The 21,492-nt window shown below is 47.9% G+C and overlaps 2 protein-coding genes and 1 long non-coding RNA gene across 3 annotated transcripts in view; 1 reads left to right on the forward strand and 2 right to left on the reverse strand.

The window, feature by feature from the left end:
- LOC119453202 (voltage-dependent T-type calcium channel subunit alpha-1G-like) overlaps nt 1-21,492 on the reverse strand; it is a 368,827-nt gene that overhangs the window by 246,934 nt on the left and 100,401 nt on the right.
- LOC125945576 (uncharacterized) overlaps nt 1-21,492 on the reverse strand; it is a 270,391-nt gene that overhangs the window by 154,192 nt on the left and 94,707 nt on the right. The window lies entirely within an intron of this gene.
- Nucleotides 441-5,708, forward strand: LOC119453201 (glycogen synthase kinase-3 beta). Its single transcript, XM_037715223.2, has 3 exons — nt 441-877; nt 2,513-2,899; nt 3,751-5,708. Exons 1-3 carry the CDS (start codon nt 764-766, stop codon nt 4,453-4,455), a joined length of 1,206 nt encoding a protein of 401 aa, XP_037571151.1. The 5' UTR covers nt 441-763; the 3' UTR covers nt 4,456-5,708.

Below are 21,492 nucleotides of genomic sequence, written 5' to 3' on the forward strand. Positions count from 1 at the left end.
GAGTCACCGAGGTGACATTCCAGCATCAGAAAACAGCTGTCACGCTAGTATATCAACTCGAGACAACTGGAATAGCGTGAGAGCCATCAGACTGTCTATGTGTCCTTCATCATCATCATCGTCGTCGTAATCATAATAATAATCATCATCATCAGCCTATATTTATGCTCACTGCGGGACGAAGGCCTCTTCCAGTGATCTCCAATTACCCCTGTCTTGCGCTAGCCGATCCTAACTTGCGCCTGCAAACTTCCCTAACTTCATCTCCCCACCCAGTTTACTGCCGACGGCAGAATGTGTCATTACCTGACGGCAAAATGCACCCAACTGGCCATCAAACCAACGACAGACGGCAGCCACGGCCGTGGGACAAGCGAAAAGACACGCTACAAAAAAGAGAGCCGGCGGCAACGGCCTAGGGTCAAATCCAAAGCCGTAGCCCGAGCGGCGCTGGCCTCGCGCCCAGGCCCGCGCGCACCGGCGGCCGGCCCGCTGCATCGAAGAAGATTGGCCGAGCACAAAAAAACAAAAACCCGCGCCAGAGGCCACGACGACGAAGCAGCTGGAGACGTCGGCGACGCGTCATGTACCCGCCGGTAGCGCTCGGTGCCGTGGTCGCCTCCTGAGGAGCCCAGCGGCGTCCATGAGGCTCTAGCCTCGGAGCCTCGCTCGCCACCGTGCATCCTGTGTCAGCGGCAGGGTCGAGCTCAGTGACCCGCACCAAACAAGGCCGAGCACGCCAGCCACGGAGTCATTCGCTGGCATGGCGAGAAAGCTGACCGCTTTCTCCACGACGGGTGCCAACAACCCCAGCAGTGGCGGATACTACCACCTGCCAATCACCGACATTGTCATCACCAAGCGCGATGGCCAGAAGGTGAGCATCTGCCGTGGCTGCCGGTTTTCTTGCTTGGCGAGGCTCTGGCGCTTGCATTGCCGTGTCCGTGGTCGCGGTGGTTTGACGGGACGTCCTCGGTGACCGGTTCAACGTATATGCGTTTACAAATGCGTGCTGTGGGAAGTGGGTCAGCGCGTTGTTCGCATGTTAACGTGTTCCTGGTTTGTCTCGATTTCTTGGTAGGTGCGCGGGTGCTGTAGTGTAGTTCAGCTGTAAAAAAAAAAAAAAAGAACATTGGAAGGGTGGCTACTGAGATGCGCGAACGACGCTTGTATGTTCCTTCACCTGGATCCGAAATTGGTTTTTCCCAACACTACATTAAGAAGCACGTGACCCTTCACGGGAATCAGGAGGTAGGATGGTTCAGGTGCTAGTTCATGAGCAATCATGACTTTGATATTATGTGCGAGCGCACATGTCTGCATGTAACCATGTTATGTTTCCCTCACGTTGCCAGCGTGCACCATGGAGAGTACAGTGGTAATCTGAGCAGGCACCGTTACATGTGTAGACCTTGGCGAAAAGATCTTCAATCAGCTAGGTGAAGGAAACCGCTGCAGCAGTCCCAGCATCAACGATGATTATGATGATGATGATGATTTAATGGCATCCCCTTTGAAGCGTGGCGGTGACAAATAGTCACCTAGCCTGCTTGATTGAATCAAGTATGCTATATATGTTTTTATCTAGCATTTTTATATTTATCTCCTTAATATTTTCCCCCTTCAAAACCTACCTTGTACCACTACCTATGGCTGTAACAGATCCGCTCGTATCAATCTCTTCCCTGCTTTTTTCCTACCATTACTCCAAACGTCTCTTGCTTATCTCGACTGCTGGCCGGTTGATGCCTCCGTCCACTTTAAATCCAAGCACTTCTGGAAGGTGTGCGTTACCTAAGCTGTACGTTTCCTACGGTAACGTACACGTTAGGTAGACAGATAAGAAGGCAGATAACAGCGCGGAGTGAAGTGGTCACTCCGCTTCATGACTATCCATGACAACTCTTGAAACTTGTAGCTTCCCCATCAGTCGAGGGGCGGCACTGTGCTCAACTCGCCGCTGAGGAGGAAGCGCTTCGAGTCGAAGATCATTTGAGAATACCGGGGGTGAACCACGCCTCTCCCCAGCTTCGTACAACCCAGCTCTCAGAGTGTATGGCATAGCTTCTGCTGCGTTACTTGTACGTGTTTTCGTCAACTTACTCTGTACGAATGCGATCGTGTTTCCCTCCACACCCTAAAAAAATTGATTTTGCGCCTAAAGATGCTCTGTTATGGCTCAAATTTCGCTGCAAAATCGAATGTTATAGTTCGGATCACCGCTCCCGCGTCGTCTGCTACCATCAATACCGCAAGCCGTCTGGAAATACGGAACACGCACCACTATGCGCGTGCGCAATGACTCACAGTCCGTCATTCGAACGAAGCAGACGACGCACGATGCCGAACGGGGAGTGCATTCGCTAAACCTCCAAACGACGACATTGCGCCACTCTGTCGTCCTCACCGAGCGGCAAGCGTGACCGCGTTCACGGTCATATAAAGCTCGTGACTGTAGCACACGTTCCTAACGTTTGACAGATGGCAACTCGGGCTCCGTTCTCGGTCGCAGGTGAAGACGGTGCAGGTGGTTCGGTCCGACGGGCCCGACGACGAGCTGATCGAGATGTCGTACATCAGCACCAAGGTGATCGGCAAGGGCACCTTCGGGGTCGTCCAGCAGATCAAGCTGGTCGACACGGGCGAAGTGTACGCCGTCAAGTGGGTGCGCCAGGACCGCAAGTTCAAGAACCGCGAGCTGCAGATCATCCGCTCGCTCGCCCATCCCAACATCACGCGGCTGTGCTACTTCTTCTGCACGCTGGACAAGAACAAGGACACCGTCTACCTCAACCTCATCATGGAGTACATCCCGGAGACCGTCCACAGGGTCATCATGCACTACAGCCGAAACAAACACACCTTCCCACTCTTCTTCATCAAGCTCTACATGTACCAGGTATACCACCGGCCGCGGTGGTGGATATGGCATTGTGCTGCCCGGCGCGAGGTCGAGGGGTCGGTTCCCGGCCGGCGTTGTCCGTAACTAGCAATGCGAGAACGCTCGCGATCCGGTTTTGGGCTGCACATTAAGCTATCCCCGGTGATCAAAACGATAAACCACATATGTCAATCAGTATATTATGTACTAGGTATAGCATGGCGCCTTTGGCGTGACACAGTCTGCCGTTAAGATATGTAACAGTGCGGTGTGTACATGTTTCTGAAACTGCGTCGTCTGGAAGATAAAAGACGGTTCGCTTCATTCACGTTCTCGTATTCATCATCCGCCGTGAAAATTTGCTTAAGCCTAAAACTCGGAACGGTAATTTATTACAGCGAAATTAATGTTATAATAATTAGACGTACAGTTCACCTGCGAAACATGTATATAAGTTCTCGCGGAGGCCTCAATTCGTTAATTTACAACATGAATGAGACATTACTGCGCGATGTTCAGGGTCTTCGTGTTCAAAATGAGTAGGCTGACCGTATATACGCCAACACAGGGACACTACGCAACTCCTGCTACTTAGTCGAGTCGAATTTCTTCAGAAAAAACAGAGTTCGGTGCCTTACAGGCAAACTCATCTATATAGTGTGGCTGGTGCAATTCCGCCTTCATCGATTCCACGTATTACGCGAACGTTGATAGGGACAGCCATCATCTGGAACCGGTCCTCGCGGTTCAAACCATAGAATACAAGACAGATTAGTGAAGTTACTTATCCAGCTTGACCTCGACAGTTTTCCGGATGTAGAATTTATTTGGAAACTCAAAAAGAAAAAAGAAACTTCCGCGTGTCGCAGGTTCTGCGGGGCCTGGCGTACATCCACATGCTCGGCATCTGCCACCGGGACATCAAGCCGCAGAACTTGCTCTGCGACCCAGACAAGTGCATAGTCAAGGTGTGCGACTTCGGCTCGGCCAAGATCCTCATCAAGGACGAGCCGAACGTGGCGTACATCTGCTCGCGCTACTACCGGGCGCCCGAGCTCATCCTGGGCGCCACCGAGTACACCACCATGGTGGACGTCTGGTCGGCGGGCTGCGTGCTGGCCGAGTTCTTCATCGCGAGGCCCGTGTTTCCCGGCGACAGCAACCTGGACCAGTTCTCCGAGATCATGCGCATCCTGGGCACGCCCACCGAGGAGCAGGTGCTGCAGATGAACCCAAACTGGACCGAGTGCCGGTTCCCCAAGCGCAAGTCGGTGCCCTGGGACAAGGTGCTCGAGGGCAAAGGGATGCCCAAGGCCATCGACCTGCTCGCCAGGCTCCTGGACTACGTGCCCAGCAAGCGCATCACGTGTTTCGACGGCATGGCGCACGCGTTCTTCGACGACCTGCGCATCGCAGGGGCCACGTTGCCCGACGGTGGCCCCCTGCCGCCCCTGTTCAACTTCTCGGCCGAGGAACTCCAGGTGAACCCGTCCATCAATCACCTGCTGCGACCCCAGCAGGTTGGCACGTCGAGCAACGCGATGTCCAGAAAGGGCTCGTTACCCAAGAAGTGACACAGCCTGCCCGCTCTGAAGTTCTTTTTCTTGCGAATCGGTTTCTATCTCGACGGCCTCCTCCTTCTCCTGTCCTGGACGGGAGCGCATCGACTTTGCCGAGGGCTTTCACGTTCCAAGAACCACCGGGCCGGGGCCTTCGACTTTTCTTTTATATATTTTAGTGTTCTCATGTGTCATGGTGCGGCTTTCTGCCGCTTCTCTCTCCTTTTTTTTTAATCTGCCTGGTGGCATTCAGTTACCGGGTGTTTTGATGACAAAGAGAAAAAAAAATGTAAGAAAAAACGCAGCAGCTGGCTGACGGGTGTTGGTGAGTCTGTCCTGTGTAGGCGTCAGTCGGACAGCTGACCGTAATCGACGAGCACCGCCGTTCTCGTGTACAAAACGCATGCTGAATCATCCTCGTAGCGCCTCGCATACGGTTGCGACGCGTCTTCTAAGGGACATATGTAAAGTGCACTCGGCATGTGACGTCATTAAGTAGTCAGAAGTGTTGCATATGTTTTCCTGTACCCTGCGCTGGTGCAAAGAAACGCATAGAGCATCAAGTGCGGCTGCCCGTTCTCCTTAAACTCTCTGCTGCTCATTTTATCCATGGATGCATTACTTAGATGCGAGGAAATAAAGTTTTTTTTTTTTAACAAGCAAGAAGTTTACGTGCCCCACGTGGTTTTCGTATTTAGCAATCTTTAGTGATCCGTGGGCTAACTCGAGAGTGTGACAAAGCGTGATACGTCAACCACAGTTGGCTGGATGCAATTTGGTCTTCTGTACGCCCAGTCTTTTTTTATCTTTTTTTTTCTTGTGAAATCAAGAAGACACGACAGCACCGACGCGTTAAATAGCATCGTGGGTCTTTTAGCTTCTGCGCAGTGTGTTTCCTGCCTTAGTCCATAAATGTTTGCGCGTGTTGACGCAAAGTCGAAGCAAGTCGTAGCCTACCGACCCTACGTGCCGGGACTGGACTTCACCTCCAAGGTGGGGTCGACGCGGGTCGACTGGCTATCAATGGGCCGACACAACCTAAAGAGTAACGGCGACGAAATCTCACTTGAGCTCAATTTGTTAACAAATGAATAGGTAAAAGTGGAATGTGGTAGACAACAGCAGTATTAACTTTGTGTGGTATATACGCTTTTTTTAAGGGACAACAGACACCTGCACAAGCGGATGTAGCCTGAATTCGTTGCGCTACGAGTGATCCTATGCTGTGATAGTCAGCGGTGATAGTGACCGACTGTGCTCGCGTGTCTGTGCTCTCTCTCTCTCTCTCTCTCTCTCTCTCTATATATATATATATATATATATATATATATATATATATATAATTCTTTCTACTTGCCCTGTTCTCCAATGTATAGGGGGTAGCAAACCAGGACGTTCCCTTCTGGTTAAGCTTACCAACGCCTCCTAGATAGCGGGCGTGTGCACTCTGCTTTATGAACTCATGCTACTTGGGCCGAAATTTCCATTGCCAAGCCCGGTGTGACGAAAGCGGTGACGTCAAAAGCACCACGGCTTACTCGGGAGCATTCCCATTCAGATTCTATGGCCGTCGAGCAAGGTAGCGTGACGCCGTGGATCCAAGTGCATACGCCTTGTGCTACTTGGGAGGCGTTGATCTTACCTGCCTACCCTCTCAGCGGCCTCTCTCTCTCGTATGCCTTCAGGTTTAACTGTGCGTCACAAGGCGTCGCCACCAGCGATGCCGTATACCACTCCTGTAACCCGGTATTCTCCAAATGGTATTACGTTTATGAACAAACGAAGCCTCTGCAATGACATTTTCTCGCCTTTAACATACTGAAAGCGTCTTGGAAGTTGTGCAATTCCTACGCGAAGCCCTAAACGGTTCCGTTTTGTGAAGATTCTACCGTTATAGTTTGTTTAGTTGAAACCAGATGGCACTGCGTAATTTTCCAAGATATAAGAGCGAGCGTGTTCTATGATTGGACGGTGGGAGGGGGGTATAGGTAGCTGAGATGAGGGGAGCGCCGACGATGTGATGCTGCACGCAGTTGCCGCTGATAGACTCGTGGTTGAGTTGTTGAGTTTACGAGCGTGGTCGGATTCGCATTCTTGTTACCTCGTTTTGGAGTTAAGGTGCCGCCGTTCGAATTGTACTGCTGCCGTCATTTTGCGTCCTTGAGACCGACGATCCAGCAGTAGAACCGCCGCATGCTTTCCAAGCAGGGCCGAGCAGGCACGGCATTTTGGGCGAGGCCGTGTCTAGGTTCTGCGTCACATCCGGCGATATGTAATGGTGGCGCTTCTTTCAGTTTTTCGCGTCGCAAATATGATTCCTTGCAAGTTCTTTCCGATGCCCTAACTTTGCGCTGTGGCTGCACTATCACTGCAAACATTTTATAGCGAGGCATTCTGGTCGAATTTAGACCAGTTTTTTCCTGCCCTGTATCTGACCTTTTTCGTGGGCCAATCCCGAAGGCAGTGCCGTCTACCGCAGCGTCTGAAACAGTGACCCAGGACTGCATGCGAAGCGCACAGCTGTTATTAAACACCCCGACGGTGCTCAATGCTAAAAAACAGACCCGATAAAGCGCCGATGAAAGATTTCGTCATCGGTTATTGTATGACATCCGCTCTCGGATTCTGCGCATAGCACAGCTGGATTCTTCCCACAAGTGCGCATTGACGTCAGCAATGACGCACATTGGGGTTGCTGCGCCCTAACCGGTGAATCCACCAATGAGGCCACCAGTGATATCAGTGGCTCAGACACTCTCGAAACCACTATCAGTGAATTGATGGACATTGAGCGATTATGTCAGGTGATGTACGTATGTATAATTGCACGTACACTAACAATGTAAACATTGGACATAGTCATTTGTAACAACGCAATATCAATAAACCTTTCACGTTCACAAACTGGGGTGCACGAATCGCTTAAACAAAACGATTCGCATTACGGAGCGCTCAAATAGGGTTGTGGCCTTGTGACGGCCAAATATTTCTTGCGCCATCCTATACTTTAATATAATTGGGTGTTTAAGTACTCTTGGACGTCCGTGTCTCGCCGGTCCTTGTATGCTTGCGCGTAACAAAAGTGGCGCGGATCGTTCCCACTGTCACATCTGTCCAGCCAAATGGGTCCGGACAGATGTGTCCGGTCATACACACCGGACAGATGTTCATGAACATCTGTCCGGTGTTTATACACAGGAACACCGAACAGATGGAAAATTCCTGCAGGCACCAACCGCAGCATCACCACATAACATATCCCCGAATGACGCAAGTCGTCGACGTCACGTGTTCACACTACAGCACTCATATGTCGGTGCGGCTCCGAACTTGAAAGCACAGATCCTCTAAGCATTATCACTTACGCCTCCTTATGTTTACACACACACACACACACACACACACACACACACACACACACACACACACACACACACACACACACACACACACACACACACACACACACACACACACACACACACACACACACACACACACACACACACACACACACACACACACACACACACACACACACACACACACACACACACACACACACACACACACACACACACACACACACACACACACACACACACACACACCACACACACACACACACACACACACACACACACACACACACACACACACACACACACACACACACACACACACACACACACACACACCACACACACACACACACACACACACACACACACACACACACACACACACACACACACACACACACACACACACACACACACACACACACACACACACACACACGCACACGCACGCACACGCACACACACACACGCACACGGCGTCATTGCTCGACTAGCGTAACTATAGCGGCGGGCGCGTTCGCCGCATTTTTCTCCCGCAAGCTGCGCCGCAACGCCACGGCGGACGCATTATGCGATGCAAGCGAAACAAACGGAGCGTATACGCGCGTATGTGAACGGGTGCCTTCTGGGCCACGACTGGAAGAAGAAAAATCGAAATTGCCGCGCGAAAGGAATAAGCGGCGGCAACCCTCGCGTGAAAGACGGAGAACCGCCAGTTGCTCCATCCCGGTCGGTCGGTCGGTCGACGGCAGCGGCCCTTCGAGTGGTCGCCGATTTGTTGCCCCGCTCAGAACGAAAGCAAGGAATCATTCATCACCATCTTCTCTCCCTCCCCCTTACCTTCCATACCCCCCTACACGGGGGTGGGTGAGATGGCTGGATTCCTGGCTGGATTCCGCCCGCGAGCGTGAGCCCTGGCTGGCATCGTCAAGAGTCTCGAATACGCTCTTTTTTTTTTAACTACGGTTGAGGGTCTCGCGGTATTATTTTTCCCCGGATCCGATGACGAGAAGGAGCAGTAAGCCCGCCTGAGGTTTTACACACGCGATCGAGAACCACGTTTCGAAGGGAAACCCAGGGCAGCAGCCCTGAATCCTTTCCCCAGCGCCGAAGTACCCGCGTTCATTCTTTCTCTCCCGTTCTTGAATTTCCTCTTCACCTTTTTCTCATATGCGGCGTTCCTTCATCTTCTTCTTCTTGATTCCGGCGTTCTCTTCCTTCGAGACGGAAGATGAATTATAACTGAACCCTCTGGCCAAACAAAACAACAAAAAGTATAAAAACGTAAAGCTGGCCCTGGAGGCGTGCGCGAATAAACACATCGGTGCCTATACATATGCAATGACGAAGCAAAATTTGGTATGAACCCGGGTGAGAGGGAAGGGGAGGGGAGGCGTGGGCTTCGCGGTACACTGCGCGAATCAACTTACAAATGAAAGAACGAATGAACGAACGGTCGTTTCACTGCGCGAACCAACTTACAAACGAACGAACGAACGAAGGAATGAAGGAACGAAGCACAAAACGCATGGACGCACGAGCGGGCGCCCGTCGTCGTTTTGTTTGATACCGGAAATCGAAACATTCCAGTTGTAAATGGCTTCCCTTCCCGGCGGTCCAGTTCGCGGCTCATTTATTCCTGCCTAATGGTTTTTCTATGATACAGTTTAACCGCCACCCCCCTCCCCCCCCCCCTTTTCTCCTTCCCTTCCCCACCTATACCTCCCGGTCCCACTTACCACCGCGCTCCGGCTTCAATCCGCTTCCCGTCGTATCCCCTTATTAATGGCCTTCGCCCGGCGCAGTTTTCTTTCCTTCTACTCCCCACACGCCTGTGTGCGACGCGGTTGATTCCTCCTCTCCCCGACTTCAATTCCCCCCCCCCCTTTTTTTTTCCTGCTCATTAAACGCCATCAGGGAAAAAGCCCTTGCGCGTTTGCCTCAAATGAGCTGCCTACGTTAACCGCGACGACTGCCATTTTATAAGTGTGGCTGCTGCTGCTGCTGCTGCTGCTGCTGCTGCTGCTGCTGCTGCTGCTGCTGCTGCCGGTGGTGGTGGTGGCGCCACTGTCGCGTCACGCGCGCACTCTGGCGCGAAATGCAATGAGACAGCGGCGGAGGGCAGGGGAGGGAAGGAATTAACGCGGCGATGATGGAAGCCCGTCGAACGGGGCGATAGAGACATCGAGCTGTGTAATTGCTGCGCCCATAAAACAGCCGATATAGCAGAAGTACAGCAGACGATGCGAAAGCGTGGGAGAGGGGGAACGCTCTTGTGGGGGAAAGAGAGTATTACGGCGGGACCAAAAAGCAGCGAGATTTGAAAAGTCACGACAGGGAGAGTTGTATGCCGAAAGGTTAGAACGTATGCAAAAGGAGGTTGCGAGGTTTGTTGGGAAATCGTAATAAATTTGTCAGGGCAGAGAAACATGATAGGGGAGCTTTTTTTCATTCTGTTATTTTTTTTTCGAATGAGTCAAATCCATCTAAACAAAATTTGAAAAAACAAACTGTGATCGGACCGGAAAACCCATGCTATAAAAGCAATTATATGGTATGTTTTACGTGTCAGCTAGAGAAACTTTGCAGCAACCAGTAATGAAAAATTATGCAGCACATTTGAACCAATACTAGGACGTAAAGTTGGGATTTGACTCTTTTTGATTTGACACACTCGATTTGATGTGGTTTTGGTTAGAAAACACTGTTGGAAACGACTTTCAGAGCAGTCTGACGTTACTTCAGTACGAAAGCTATTGGAACATTGGCAATTAGGGGCACTGCTATGGTTCATGAACAGCGGGATTAATATTCGGAGAGAGCAAATTCGTCTGCTTGAAAGCATAGAGAGCGTCATTTGTAACGTCGCACAGGATCCTTTTCTTGAGCAGCATTGAAGGCTGTAGCAAAATCAGGAACACAACTTGCAAATGAGACTAATAGTGCCTCGATCACTTAGTGCGGTAAGCGTTCTGCAATGAGCACCGTTCACTGTTCAGATGGCGCTACGACATTTCATGTTTCGCGCCAGTATTGCCGACGCCGGCCGCTAGAGAGGCGATGAAAATGATACGCCATTCCGAACGACAACGGCTTCCTTATCGTCGCTCGTTTGAGAGGTATGCCCTGCGCTTTGACGATATCAAGCTCACAATTGTTCCCGCCGCTCATATCGATTGCGAACGCGTGCTATCATATGCAGAGCATGCGCACTCTGACATTTTCCCAACTCGGACAGTCTTCTTTCGTGATAAGCGATCGAAAGTATCGCGGCGAATGTATACAGCGTCTCTCCAGTTTTGCTGGTTTTGACACTGGCCGTCCCAAAGCTTCACTTGTACTGGCGCATAGATCGCGCGCAAACTGCAATGCACGGTGCCTATAGGGTGAGTGTATTTGACTGATTGTGATCCGTACACCAGCAGCATCTGGCTCATTTTTGACCAAAAATGCGATCTTCGCACAAGGCTTGTTTGCCTTTATTTGAACGCCTATTTCTCTGTGACTCTCATTCTAGAGGAAGGTTTCCTAGTTTTTCTTGTCATTACCGCTCTGTCTCACATAGTTTCGGTTTGTGGATTTGGCTCACGTCGAAAAATAAAGCTCCTCATGTGTTGATCATGTAGCATACTTTTTATGGCAAAGTTGCTTGCTAGGCTATAGCTTTATGATCACCTGTATCTTTGGCGCCATACTCCGAGATCATGCCAGCTAACTGGTTCCCGCTTTTACAAATTTTGTCTTCCCAGTTTGCGGAAGCGGTCATCTGGTTCCTTGCGAAACGAAGTGGGACGGACGACATGATGTAACCTGACGCCTTGCAGCACTACGCCGGCAATTTCGAAATGGGCAGCCCAATCAGGTAAGAGCAACGAAACAAAATGAAAAAAAAAAGAAAAACGAAACAAACGCCATGCAAAACCTAAGCAGGAAAATTTGCGGCTACACCAAGAAAGCCGGAAATACGCGCAGAAGCCATCGACAACGTTTGTCGATGTAAGCGATCAGCGAAACGCTCCTAGAAGGCTATTCCCTTTATTAAATGAATGATGCGCTTGAATGTGTATAACCTTGGTGGCAAGGGTGTTTGAGTAGCGTTCGCTGGTTCACTGTGTAATCCCGACGGAACAGAACCGTTAACCGGTACATGTGTAGGGGTAGTACGACTATACATATAAGTAGATTCGTCACGTGTGCGTTGTGTCCAGCGGCGCGAGCGCCACACGTGATAGGCGACTTCCCTCCTCCTCTCTCACCGCCACAGCCACCCTCTCCGGCACCGACCACAGGGGGGTTATGCTAGGGTCATGCTTACCCAGCACGCTCAACACCACCTAGATAGCACAAGGCCTGTTCACTTCGATACATGACGTCATGGTATACCTGGCCCGACTGCCATAGAATCCAACGGGGATGCTCCCGAGTAAGCAGCACTGATTTCTACGTCACCGCTTTCGTCACGCCAGGCTTGGTAATGGAAATTTCGGGCCAGTTAGTATGACGCTATGGATCGGAGTGAACAGGCTTTGCGCTATATAGGTGGTGTGGGCACGCTTCGCCGCAACGTCTGTCGGAACCTAACACACACCGCAACTCTCTCGCAAGAACAGCACGTGCGCCTCGAAGATGTCTAAAAAATCGTTGGTGTTTGGTGACGAAAGATCCCGGCCACTCAGTTTCGCAAGAGCACGCCCCCTTTTGCATCGGCTCCTTTATAGCAAGCCAAAGAAAGCTGTTCGCTAAAAAAAAAAAAAGAAGAAAGAACAGACAAAGAAGCTGGCAGACCCCACGCCCTGTGGGAATCGATGTTATGCGAAGCAGTGTGGTAGGAGCCTACCAAGTTAACGAAACGACCATGAGAGCACCAAGAAGTAGGCGGCTGTTTCATGACCTACATGGCACGCATGTCATGACATTCATCTCATGGCCTATCATTTATATTCGTCATTCACTCTTGTCATACTATGCGAATGTCGGTACATACCAAGTTAACGAAACGACCATGAGAGCACCAAGAAGTAGGCGGCTGTTTCATGACCTACATGATAACCTATCATTTATGTTCGTCATTCACTCTTGTCATACTATGCCAACGTTGGTACATACCAAGTTAACGAAACGACCATGAGGGCAGCAAGATGCAGGCGGTTGCTTCATGGCCTACATGACACGCATGCCATGACATTCATGTCATGACCTATCATTCACGTTCATCATACACTCTTGTCATACTATGCCAATGCTGGTACATACAAAGCTAACGGAACGACCATGAGAGCACCAAGACATAGGCGGCTAGATAGATAGATAGATAGATAGATAGATAGATAGATAGATAGATAGATAGATAGATAGATAGATAGATAGATAGATAGATAGATAGATAGATAGATAGATAGATAGATAGATAGATAGATAGATAGATAGATAGATAGATAGATAGATAGATAGATAGATAGATAGATAGATAGATAGATAGATAGATACTCTCAAAGTTGCAAATCTTCGCCAAGAAATGCTCCGCATTTAAAAACAGGCCTCGTTCTCTGTGGATGCAGACCGACGGAATACTAAAAAAGGGCGCCAGGGCCGCAGAAGCGCCGTTATACGGCCGCAACCGTATAGCCACATCTCGTCGTGTTGATGACGGCGTGCGCGGGGGACAGCGGTCTGCGAGCAATGGAGCCCGCGACGACCACACCGAGGCGACGACCACAATGGAGAACGCCGAATAACTGAGTCGAGACGATGGCTATATAGTAGGTTGGGCGCGCCCGGCTATTTCAATAATCGCCCTTTCTCGCCTCGAACAAAACGAACAAACGCGCGCATTTGCTATGACGCCCCACTCAAGTTACAGAAAAAAAAAAGGGGGGGGGGAGGAAAGAAGTAAAGAAATTCCATGTGCTAGTATGCTAAACCAGCCTCCTCCTCATCTTCCTCTCTCTCCTCGGAAGTAGAGGCAAAAGAAATAAATAATAGAAAGAAAAAGCAGCCCGCAAGCTTATTTTGCGCCGACCCCTATGCGACGTAAACTGACCCAATGCCTTCGCCGAAAAAAAAAAATACGAGCGAGAGTCAACCAAGAAAGAACGAAAGAAAGAAAGAAGGAAAGAAAGAAAGAAAGAAAGAAAGAAAGAAAGAAAGAAAGAAAGGAAGAGAGCATAAAGCAAGCAATAAAGAAAAAAAAGAGAGCAAGAAAGAAAGAAAGAAATGCAAATTTAATGTGACCGTCTGGCCTAGTTCGCAGATCCGTTCCCCTCGAATATGCATCTTTAAATGATTGCAGGGAACGCGTTCGAGAGCGTGTATTGAGCAAGTGAGATGAATATAAGCATCGATGAGAGAGAGTGAGAGAGAAAGAAACAAGAAGGTTATGAGGGAGCGGGGGGTCGTTCGCCATCATCGCATGAGCATAGTCGCGTACACAAAAGGGCAAAGTGTCGCTCGAACCTTTTCGTTTTTTTTTGCCAATGCGCGAAGTTTTCTTTTAGCCGCCTTAGCGTTCTCTCCCTCCTTTATTTCGTATTTTTTGTTTTGTTTTTGTTGTTTCGTCTCTTGGCTTTTCTGTCTCTCCCTCAATGCCTTTCGGTGTGCGTGCCCGCTTTGCCTTTGGCTGCTGCTGCCGCTGCTGCTGCTTTGTCGCAGCTCGCGTTTCTCGAAAGCGGTTGCTGGTGGCCCGACAGATGAGCGATGGCCTTCTTTTTTTTTCTTCTTTTTTTTTCCCGGCGCGACATTCCCGACGACGAAGCTCGTGTCGACATCGAGCCGAGCTCGCGTCTCGCAAGCAATGCTTCTCGCTCGACCAGCCTGCTTTTCCGTTCGAGGCATCTCGTGAATATATATCAACGACTTTACATTCGATTCATGGGCGCCGCCATCTTGGGCTGTTACACAAACAATTTCTAAATTTTATGACAAGTGGAAGTGACGTAACATGGTCATGAAACGCTGAACGCATTTACACGAATATTTTCACGCTTGCTAATCGACTGTAGGTATCGTACACTTCGTTGTTAAAAGACAGGAAACAGCAGCGTCAACAGCCCAAGATGGCGGCACCTAGACGCTTTCCGTAAAATAGCCTATAGAAGAAGAAATACTGCTGCGGGAACCGGGATCAGAATTTTTTGCCAATCCCCCAGTGTGCGTACGAGCCATAGTACGACGCCATCTTGAGCATCATCATCAGCATTATCATCACCATCATCACCATCATCGGGATCACGCGCGGGGACTTCGACGTATATCTTAAATATTGCGATTGTAACGTGTTATGTAACTCAGCGCTGCTGTACGCTGTAAAATAATTTGCGCGCTTACAAGTGAATAAAGGGTGTGAAAAGGGTGTCATTTATAGATTGATTTTTACCCTTATTCGCTTTTGAGGGTATTAACTGTTGAATCTCATGGCGGCAGCAACAGTGCAGCTTCTGAGAGAGCGCACTATTTTTCTGCGGTCGGACATATCTTTAGTCAAGGCGGCCGGGAAAGGGGTAAGCCGCTCTTGCGAATGAAAAACCTCGTAAATTCGGTCCCGCAGATCCATAAACATAGGGGATTCGATACGATAGCTAATGTTTGCTAACAAAGCTGGGCATCGAAATTAACAAGGCACATTACAAATACAATGTTGTCAAATTTCACAAATTGATTGGAAACTGTACAAGAAGGGAATGTTGTGCGAGTTGATGGTAATTCATGTTCTGAAAAGTAACAGCGCTAAACGGACAAGGACTTAGGCAAAGGAGAGCCTGTCAGCACCATTTTCATACTCTTGCCTAAGTTCTTGACCGGTTCGCGCTGTTAGTTTTCAAAACATGAATTAGATTATATTTCTTTGCGTTCGAATCATCGTACTGGTCTTCCACGAATGACTTCGCGACAATACCATTAAACAAAGTAAACGATTCATCTACTGGCCTTCGTTTTTTATTTTCTTCTCTCACACACTTTTGCCGCCCGAGAACACGAAATAAAACCAATTGAATATGAATTGAAATGACCTTTGCCTGTCGTTCTCAGAGAGAGACGGATAGATAAAGTTTACTTGACAAACGGCGATTCGCCTAGCCCTAAGGGGATTACAAACTTGCCCGATTGTTTATGTAGACTTCACCGACTCCTGTCTTCGAGAGAAGAGCTACAGCTTCCGGAACCCAATCACAAGTTCTTTCTGCAAGTGGATTGTCATCTAAGCGTTGCGACACTGTCAATCACGTCGCCGACATATGTCACCCAGCACTCAATCCATCAGATTGGAGAGTTCTATTTGTAAAGTGTCTCTTTAGCTTCTCTAGTTCTTCGTCCATTATAAACGTCTCGCTGTTACGTCTTTTCATTTTCTTTTACCCCTCTCCTGTCAAACGCACTGCCACCTCTTGTGTGTCATTTTTCTCTCCAGCTTAAATAAAGTTGTTTCTCTCTCTCTCTCTCCAGCTTGCGCGCAGACCCCGAGCCTCCTGTTTCGAACCACAAACGGTACACGACTGACGGTTATCAACTGCACTTCCATGGAACAAATGGAACGCCAGAGGGACAGCTGAACCGCGAGATTCGTGACAGAAAGGTTCACTTCTGCGGAGTTCAAATAATTGGTATAGTTTTTAGCTTGTCCGTTAAGTGTCTTAACCTTCAGGGACTACCAGGTTGCATGCAAGTTTTGGAAGCGTTGCATTCGTTTCTAATCTGCATATATGACCTGATTACGCTCTTCGCGTAACGAAAATAAAATAAAATGCAGGTTTAATGGAGTTTCCTCAGTAGTCATCATAGCATTCGTAAAGTTGTCTTTATGAACTCTTTACAGGGTTCTTCCTCTAAAGGCAGCGTAGATGTACCGCTTTATTGATAAACACATCACGCGTCAATTCACCTGGTAATCATCAGGATTCCAATTACCGGTCTGGTAATTACCAGTCATTCCTAGTAATGACTGATGTTACATGACGCAAAGTATACACATTCATAAAACGCTCGCAATACAATCTTGACGAAATTGTAACATAAAATTGTAAATAATAACATAATGAGCTGCGCATTACGTCGTACATACACAAGGTAAAAATTTCATTCCACTTTCTCGGACGAAACACTTTCACGTCCCACCATTTCGTTTAATTTCGGAGACTAAAGTCAGTTGTAATAAGAGTGCGTTATAGCGTGTACAAGCGCACACGACGGCTCACTGCTCCGGCAGACCCGAAACGAAGCAACAGCCTTGCCCTCCAGAGGGCGTCTCGAGCAACCCTCCCGATCGTTATACACGCCCTTGCTGCACGCCATCGATGTTATCGTGTTTCCTTACCAAGTAGAAACACGTGTGGCAGTTCTCACTGCCTCAGCGCCTTCCGTGCAGAAGGCCGGCGACCGATGAACACGCTATAGCAACAGCTGGGCCCGGGAAGCAAAGGAGCAGCGACTCCCGAGTAGGTCGAATAGTATTTGTCGTTTTTTTTTTAATTTTTATTTTTGGCAAACTTCAAGTGTCGTCTGCTAAGGTCGCCAGCCGAGTGCAGACGACGACCGCTTTTCGTGTACTTCTGCTTTTCTCCCCGTGTCTCTGCTCATCGCCGCAAAATGTCAACGGCCATTCTCGCGCTAAGTTCTAGAACAGCGCTTACCGGCTAAGACGTGTGTGTATGTGTGCATGTATGTGTGTGTGTCTATGTACATATGTTAATGAATGTGTTCTTATGTTCATGTAGTTTATTGTTCTCACTTATTACGTATGTATGCATGCATGCACGTATGTATGTATGTATGTATGTATGTATGTATGTATGTATGTATGTATGTATGTATGTATGTATGTATGTATGTATGTATGCGTGCATGTATGTATGTATGCGTGCATGTATGCATGCATGTGGCATGTATGTATGTATGTATGTATGTATGTATGTATGCATGTATGCATGTATGCATGTATGTATGTATGTATGTATGTATGTATGTATGTATGTATGTATGTATGTATGTATGTATGTATGTATGTATGTATGTATGTATGTATGTATGTATGTATGTATGTATGTGTGCAGCGTCATACGGCTCACGCATGCATACAAACGACATATCGGTGTTGTGCAAGCCACGACACCACTACATGTGCGACTGTTCACGAGGCCTTTTGGGAAGTGAGCGCTTCGCGTTCGGAGCAATTGTACAGCGCCCGTAGCCTTTGTTCCTACTCGAACTTTGCTTGCATTTTCTTTTTCCAAAGCGCGGCGCAGCATCAACCAACTGTGAAAGGTTGTCGCTTGACTAGCTTGACATACGAGAAATCTGTCTTCCTCCTCCCCCGTCACCAGCCTCTCTGAGTAGGAAGCGAGCGTGCTTTTGCTGCTGTGGATCAAGCAATAGAATGCCCGATAGATCACACGCCTTCGTGACGCACAGAACCCGCGGTAAATTGCACTTGCCGGAGATAACAGTGGTTGCCCTACGCGAGCTTCGTCTAACGGCAACACCCTGAAGGCTTCGTCGCCAGAATTGTGGGCTTCGTCTCCGTTAATAAGCTTAAATTTAAGATTATTGTACGTGACACTCTTTTATTCACCGAAATTACCTAAAGAATCTTTAGAAAGTCTACGATTTTTTTTTTACAAAAGGCTGCAGCTTGTGTACGGACGTTCTTCTCAATTTAGACTGATTAGAACCCTATAAACTTACGGCGCTACACTGTTGCCTGCGGTATTTCTGAAGACTTCAAACTTGGAAGTATATGGAGCCCAATGAACCGTAGAAAGCACTTGTTTAAGACTTTCTCCTTAGAAGCTGTTTGTAGTTTTAGCCTCCGAAAGAAGTCAACTGTCTAAAGATAATTTCTATGTAGAGGTGCTATTAACACGGGCGTTCGTTTTGCACTGGCCAACCCCTGCAAAAACGTTGAAAATCAAATTGTAGCTCAACAGAAAATCAATAGAAACGCAACGTGGCTTCTACAACACCGTTTGTATTGGAAGGCTTTGCATAACTTTCCCATTTAAAAGAATGTAACTCATTTTACAGGGGCATTAGCATAACGTGACCAGCGCCATCATCAGACAAAAGAAGTACACTGCAGAACAAATACCTGTTTTGTCGGTCACAGCTAACCAGCCAAATGCAGCGAATGCTTGGCTTGAGTACTTCTGAACATCATCACTCTGCCCCTTGACATAACCTACACTTGCCATTCATTCTGGTACTCACTGAATCAATCGATGTAACCCGGTCTACGGGTAACAAGACGCTTTATTTACGGCCCAAGATATCGGTATCGAAGTCCGGAGATAAAAGAAGTTGACATTTAAAGAACTTTCAATAGGGATATCGTTGCTGCGATAACCTCGATAACCATTTGCGTAATAGTGTGTTCAAGGTCGCAGGCAACGCAACACTCTTTAGACATTTTAAGTGCAGGCGTACCTAGCCAAACGGGGAATAGGATGGGCTTGCGGACATTTATTTAAGCATTCTACGGAAAGAATAGATCTGTTTCGAAGTCTACAGGATTTCTATAGACAGCCCGTGGACTTATTGCCGTACGCTTCCCGTCGACTACTACTTGCAGACTTCCTGTCATCAACCCGTTTGAATGAGAGCAGCATTCCGGGCAAGTTGGTAATAGATTACTTAATTATTATTGCGCAACAAAAAAGACACGGACGTGAGAGAACGCTGCTTGCGCTTGGTGTGTGCTCTTCTTCTCTCACGTCCGTGTCTTTTTTTGTTGCGCAATAATACTTGAGTAACCGTTTGAATGGACAACCACAATAACGAGCTCAAAAATCAACCAGGCGAAATTTACGTGTTAGCGACCTCCAACTGCGGAGATGTTGCGAAAATTCCACAGAATAGGCCTGTAGCCGTGTACACGTATTCAACGGGAAATCCATAGACTTTCCAGGGTCCATATTTTTTATAGCGGATACCTGACAAATCTTTAGACTTTACATATATAGCTAAACGGACAAGCATAGCAAAACATAATTTGCTCAAAGCAAGCAAATTAAACAGTTATAAACTGCTGACTTACATGCAAAAACAGAACACGGGACACACGAAACTTAATCACGTGATGCTCGGCGTAATGAGCGGATATCGACAGAAAGAGCAGACACAAAATTATGAAAGGTCTGTTCTCGCTTAATAAATACCCGTGCTAATTAATCATACCGCTGCAGGTATTAACCTTAGCGGTCCACTACACCAACTTACGGTCACAAACACGAATATTCTTGTTGCGGGATTGAACGCCGTTTCGAGCGTTTATAACAAAATTGCATTGTTGATTATATGCTGTATAATTGATTTTGTGGCGTTGATGTGTGTTGAATGGACATGCAAAGTTATGTCACAACTACCATAACTGTATTGTTTTCTTGTTCAGTTTTGTATAATGTCAACATCAGTTCAAAATAAGTACTGGTGTAACTTCCTTTGGTTGTGTTTGTTCACTGAGTGTATTGCTTGCTTTCTGTACGGTCCCCTGATCCCCTCAAGTTGTCTATGACAGCGTTTTGTCTGGAGGACCCCCCAACTTATGCGTTGGAAACAAAGTGCTTACAAATAAAAGGGCAGACAATCTAAATTTAGTCAACACACAATTAATAGACTTCTCAAATACTGTTTTTTTTTCTATAAGTGAAGCCTCTGCATTACGTAGACAATGTATGACTAAAGACGAGCTACAAAAAAATGTGACCCCCCAACTTATGCGTTGGAAACAAAGTGCTTACAAATAAAAGGGCAGACAATCTAAATTTAGTCAACACACAATTAATAGACTTCTCAAATACTGTTTTTTTTTTCTATAAGTGAAGCCTCTGCATTAGGTAGACAATGTATGACTAAAAGAAGACGAGTCTACAAAAAAAGTCAGTGATGTCACCAGCGTACCAATCGCAGTGGCTCATGGGCCATGGCCCGCTACTGCTCAACGCGAGGTGGCGGGTCGGATTCCCTGCTGTGGCGGCCGCATTCCGTTACAGGCGCTGTCATGTGAATACACTCGTTTCCCTAAATTGAAGTGCGCATAAAAAAATGTCTGGCGGTCAAAATATAATTCGAACCACTACACTGCGCCATCTCACATAGCACCATATCTGAATCCAATAATCAATCTAGAGTTTTTCTAAATTCATTTTTTATAAGCAAAGCCTGTGCAGCTGAGATTGTTATTCTTCTTGCTGTTGTTATGTATACCGTGAGCTCGCTGCCGACTCCTGGTGCCATCATGCGTGTCTGAACGTCATCGATGTCTACTTCATATCTACAAAACGCAGAGATTACATAGCCAAAACATAATAGTCTATAGGTAGGTTGACGAGATCTGTTTCATAGCTATAAATTGCAGACAGTACGCAGCCAAAGTATACAAGCCCACAAGAAGGTCAGTGAAGTCTGCATGTAGACGACTGGCAATATACAGGTTTTAATATACTTTCGCTGTGTTAACCCTTAGAAAATTCATTACAAAGGTTGGACGTGTGTTTGTTGACTTTCTCATTGCTTTCGATAGATTTTCTGTCGAGAGTCAATTGAATGTAATGCACGCGTTTTTTTTTTTGCAAGCTGTTGTCGTTCGGGAGAAGTGGGCGTACGTGTTCCACTTTCGCAACCGCATAGGACCGCGCGAGCCTCTGGCTCGGGCCCCACCGGCGGCGGTGCCTTGTGACGTCAGCGAGTGTCGCGCGGCCGCCCC

Source organism: Dermacentor silvarum, chromosome 5, assembly GCF_013339745.2.
Source record: "Dermacentor silvarum isolate Dsil-2018 chromosome 5, BIME_Dsil_1.4, whole genome shotgun sequence".
Taxonomy (NCBI): Eukaryota; Metazoa; Arthropoda; class Arachnida; order Ixodida; family Ixodidae; genus Dermacentor; species Dermacentor silvarum.

Coding starts and splice junctions, on each gene's coding strand:
- LOC119453201 (XM_037715223.2), top strand. CDS start 764: ATGGCGAGAAAGCTGACCGCTTTCTCCACGACGGGTGCCAACAACCCC. Junction 878..2,512: donor CCAAGCGCGATGGCCAGAAG/GTGAGCATCTGC, acceptor TCTCGGTCGCAG/GTGAAGACGGTGCAGGTGGT. Junction 2,900..3,750: donor TCAAGCTCTACATGTACCAG/GTATACCACCGG, acceptor CGCGTGTCGCAG/GTTCTGCGGGGCCTGGCGTA.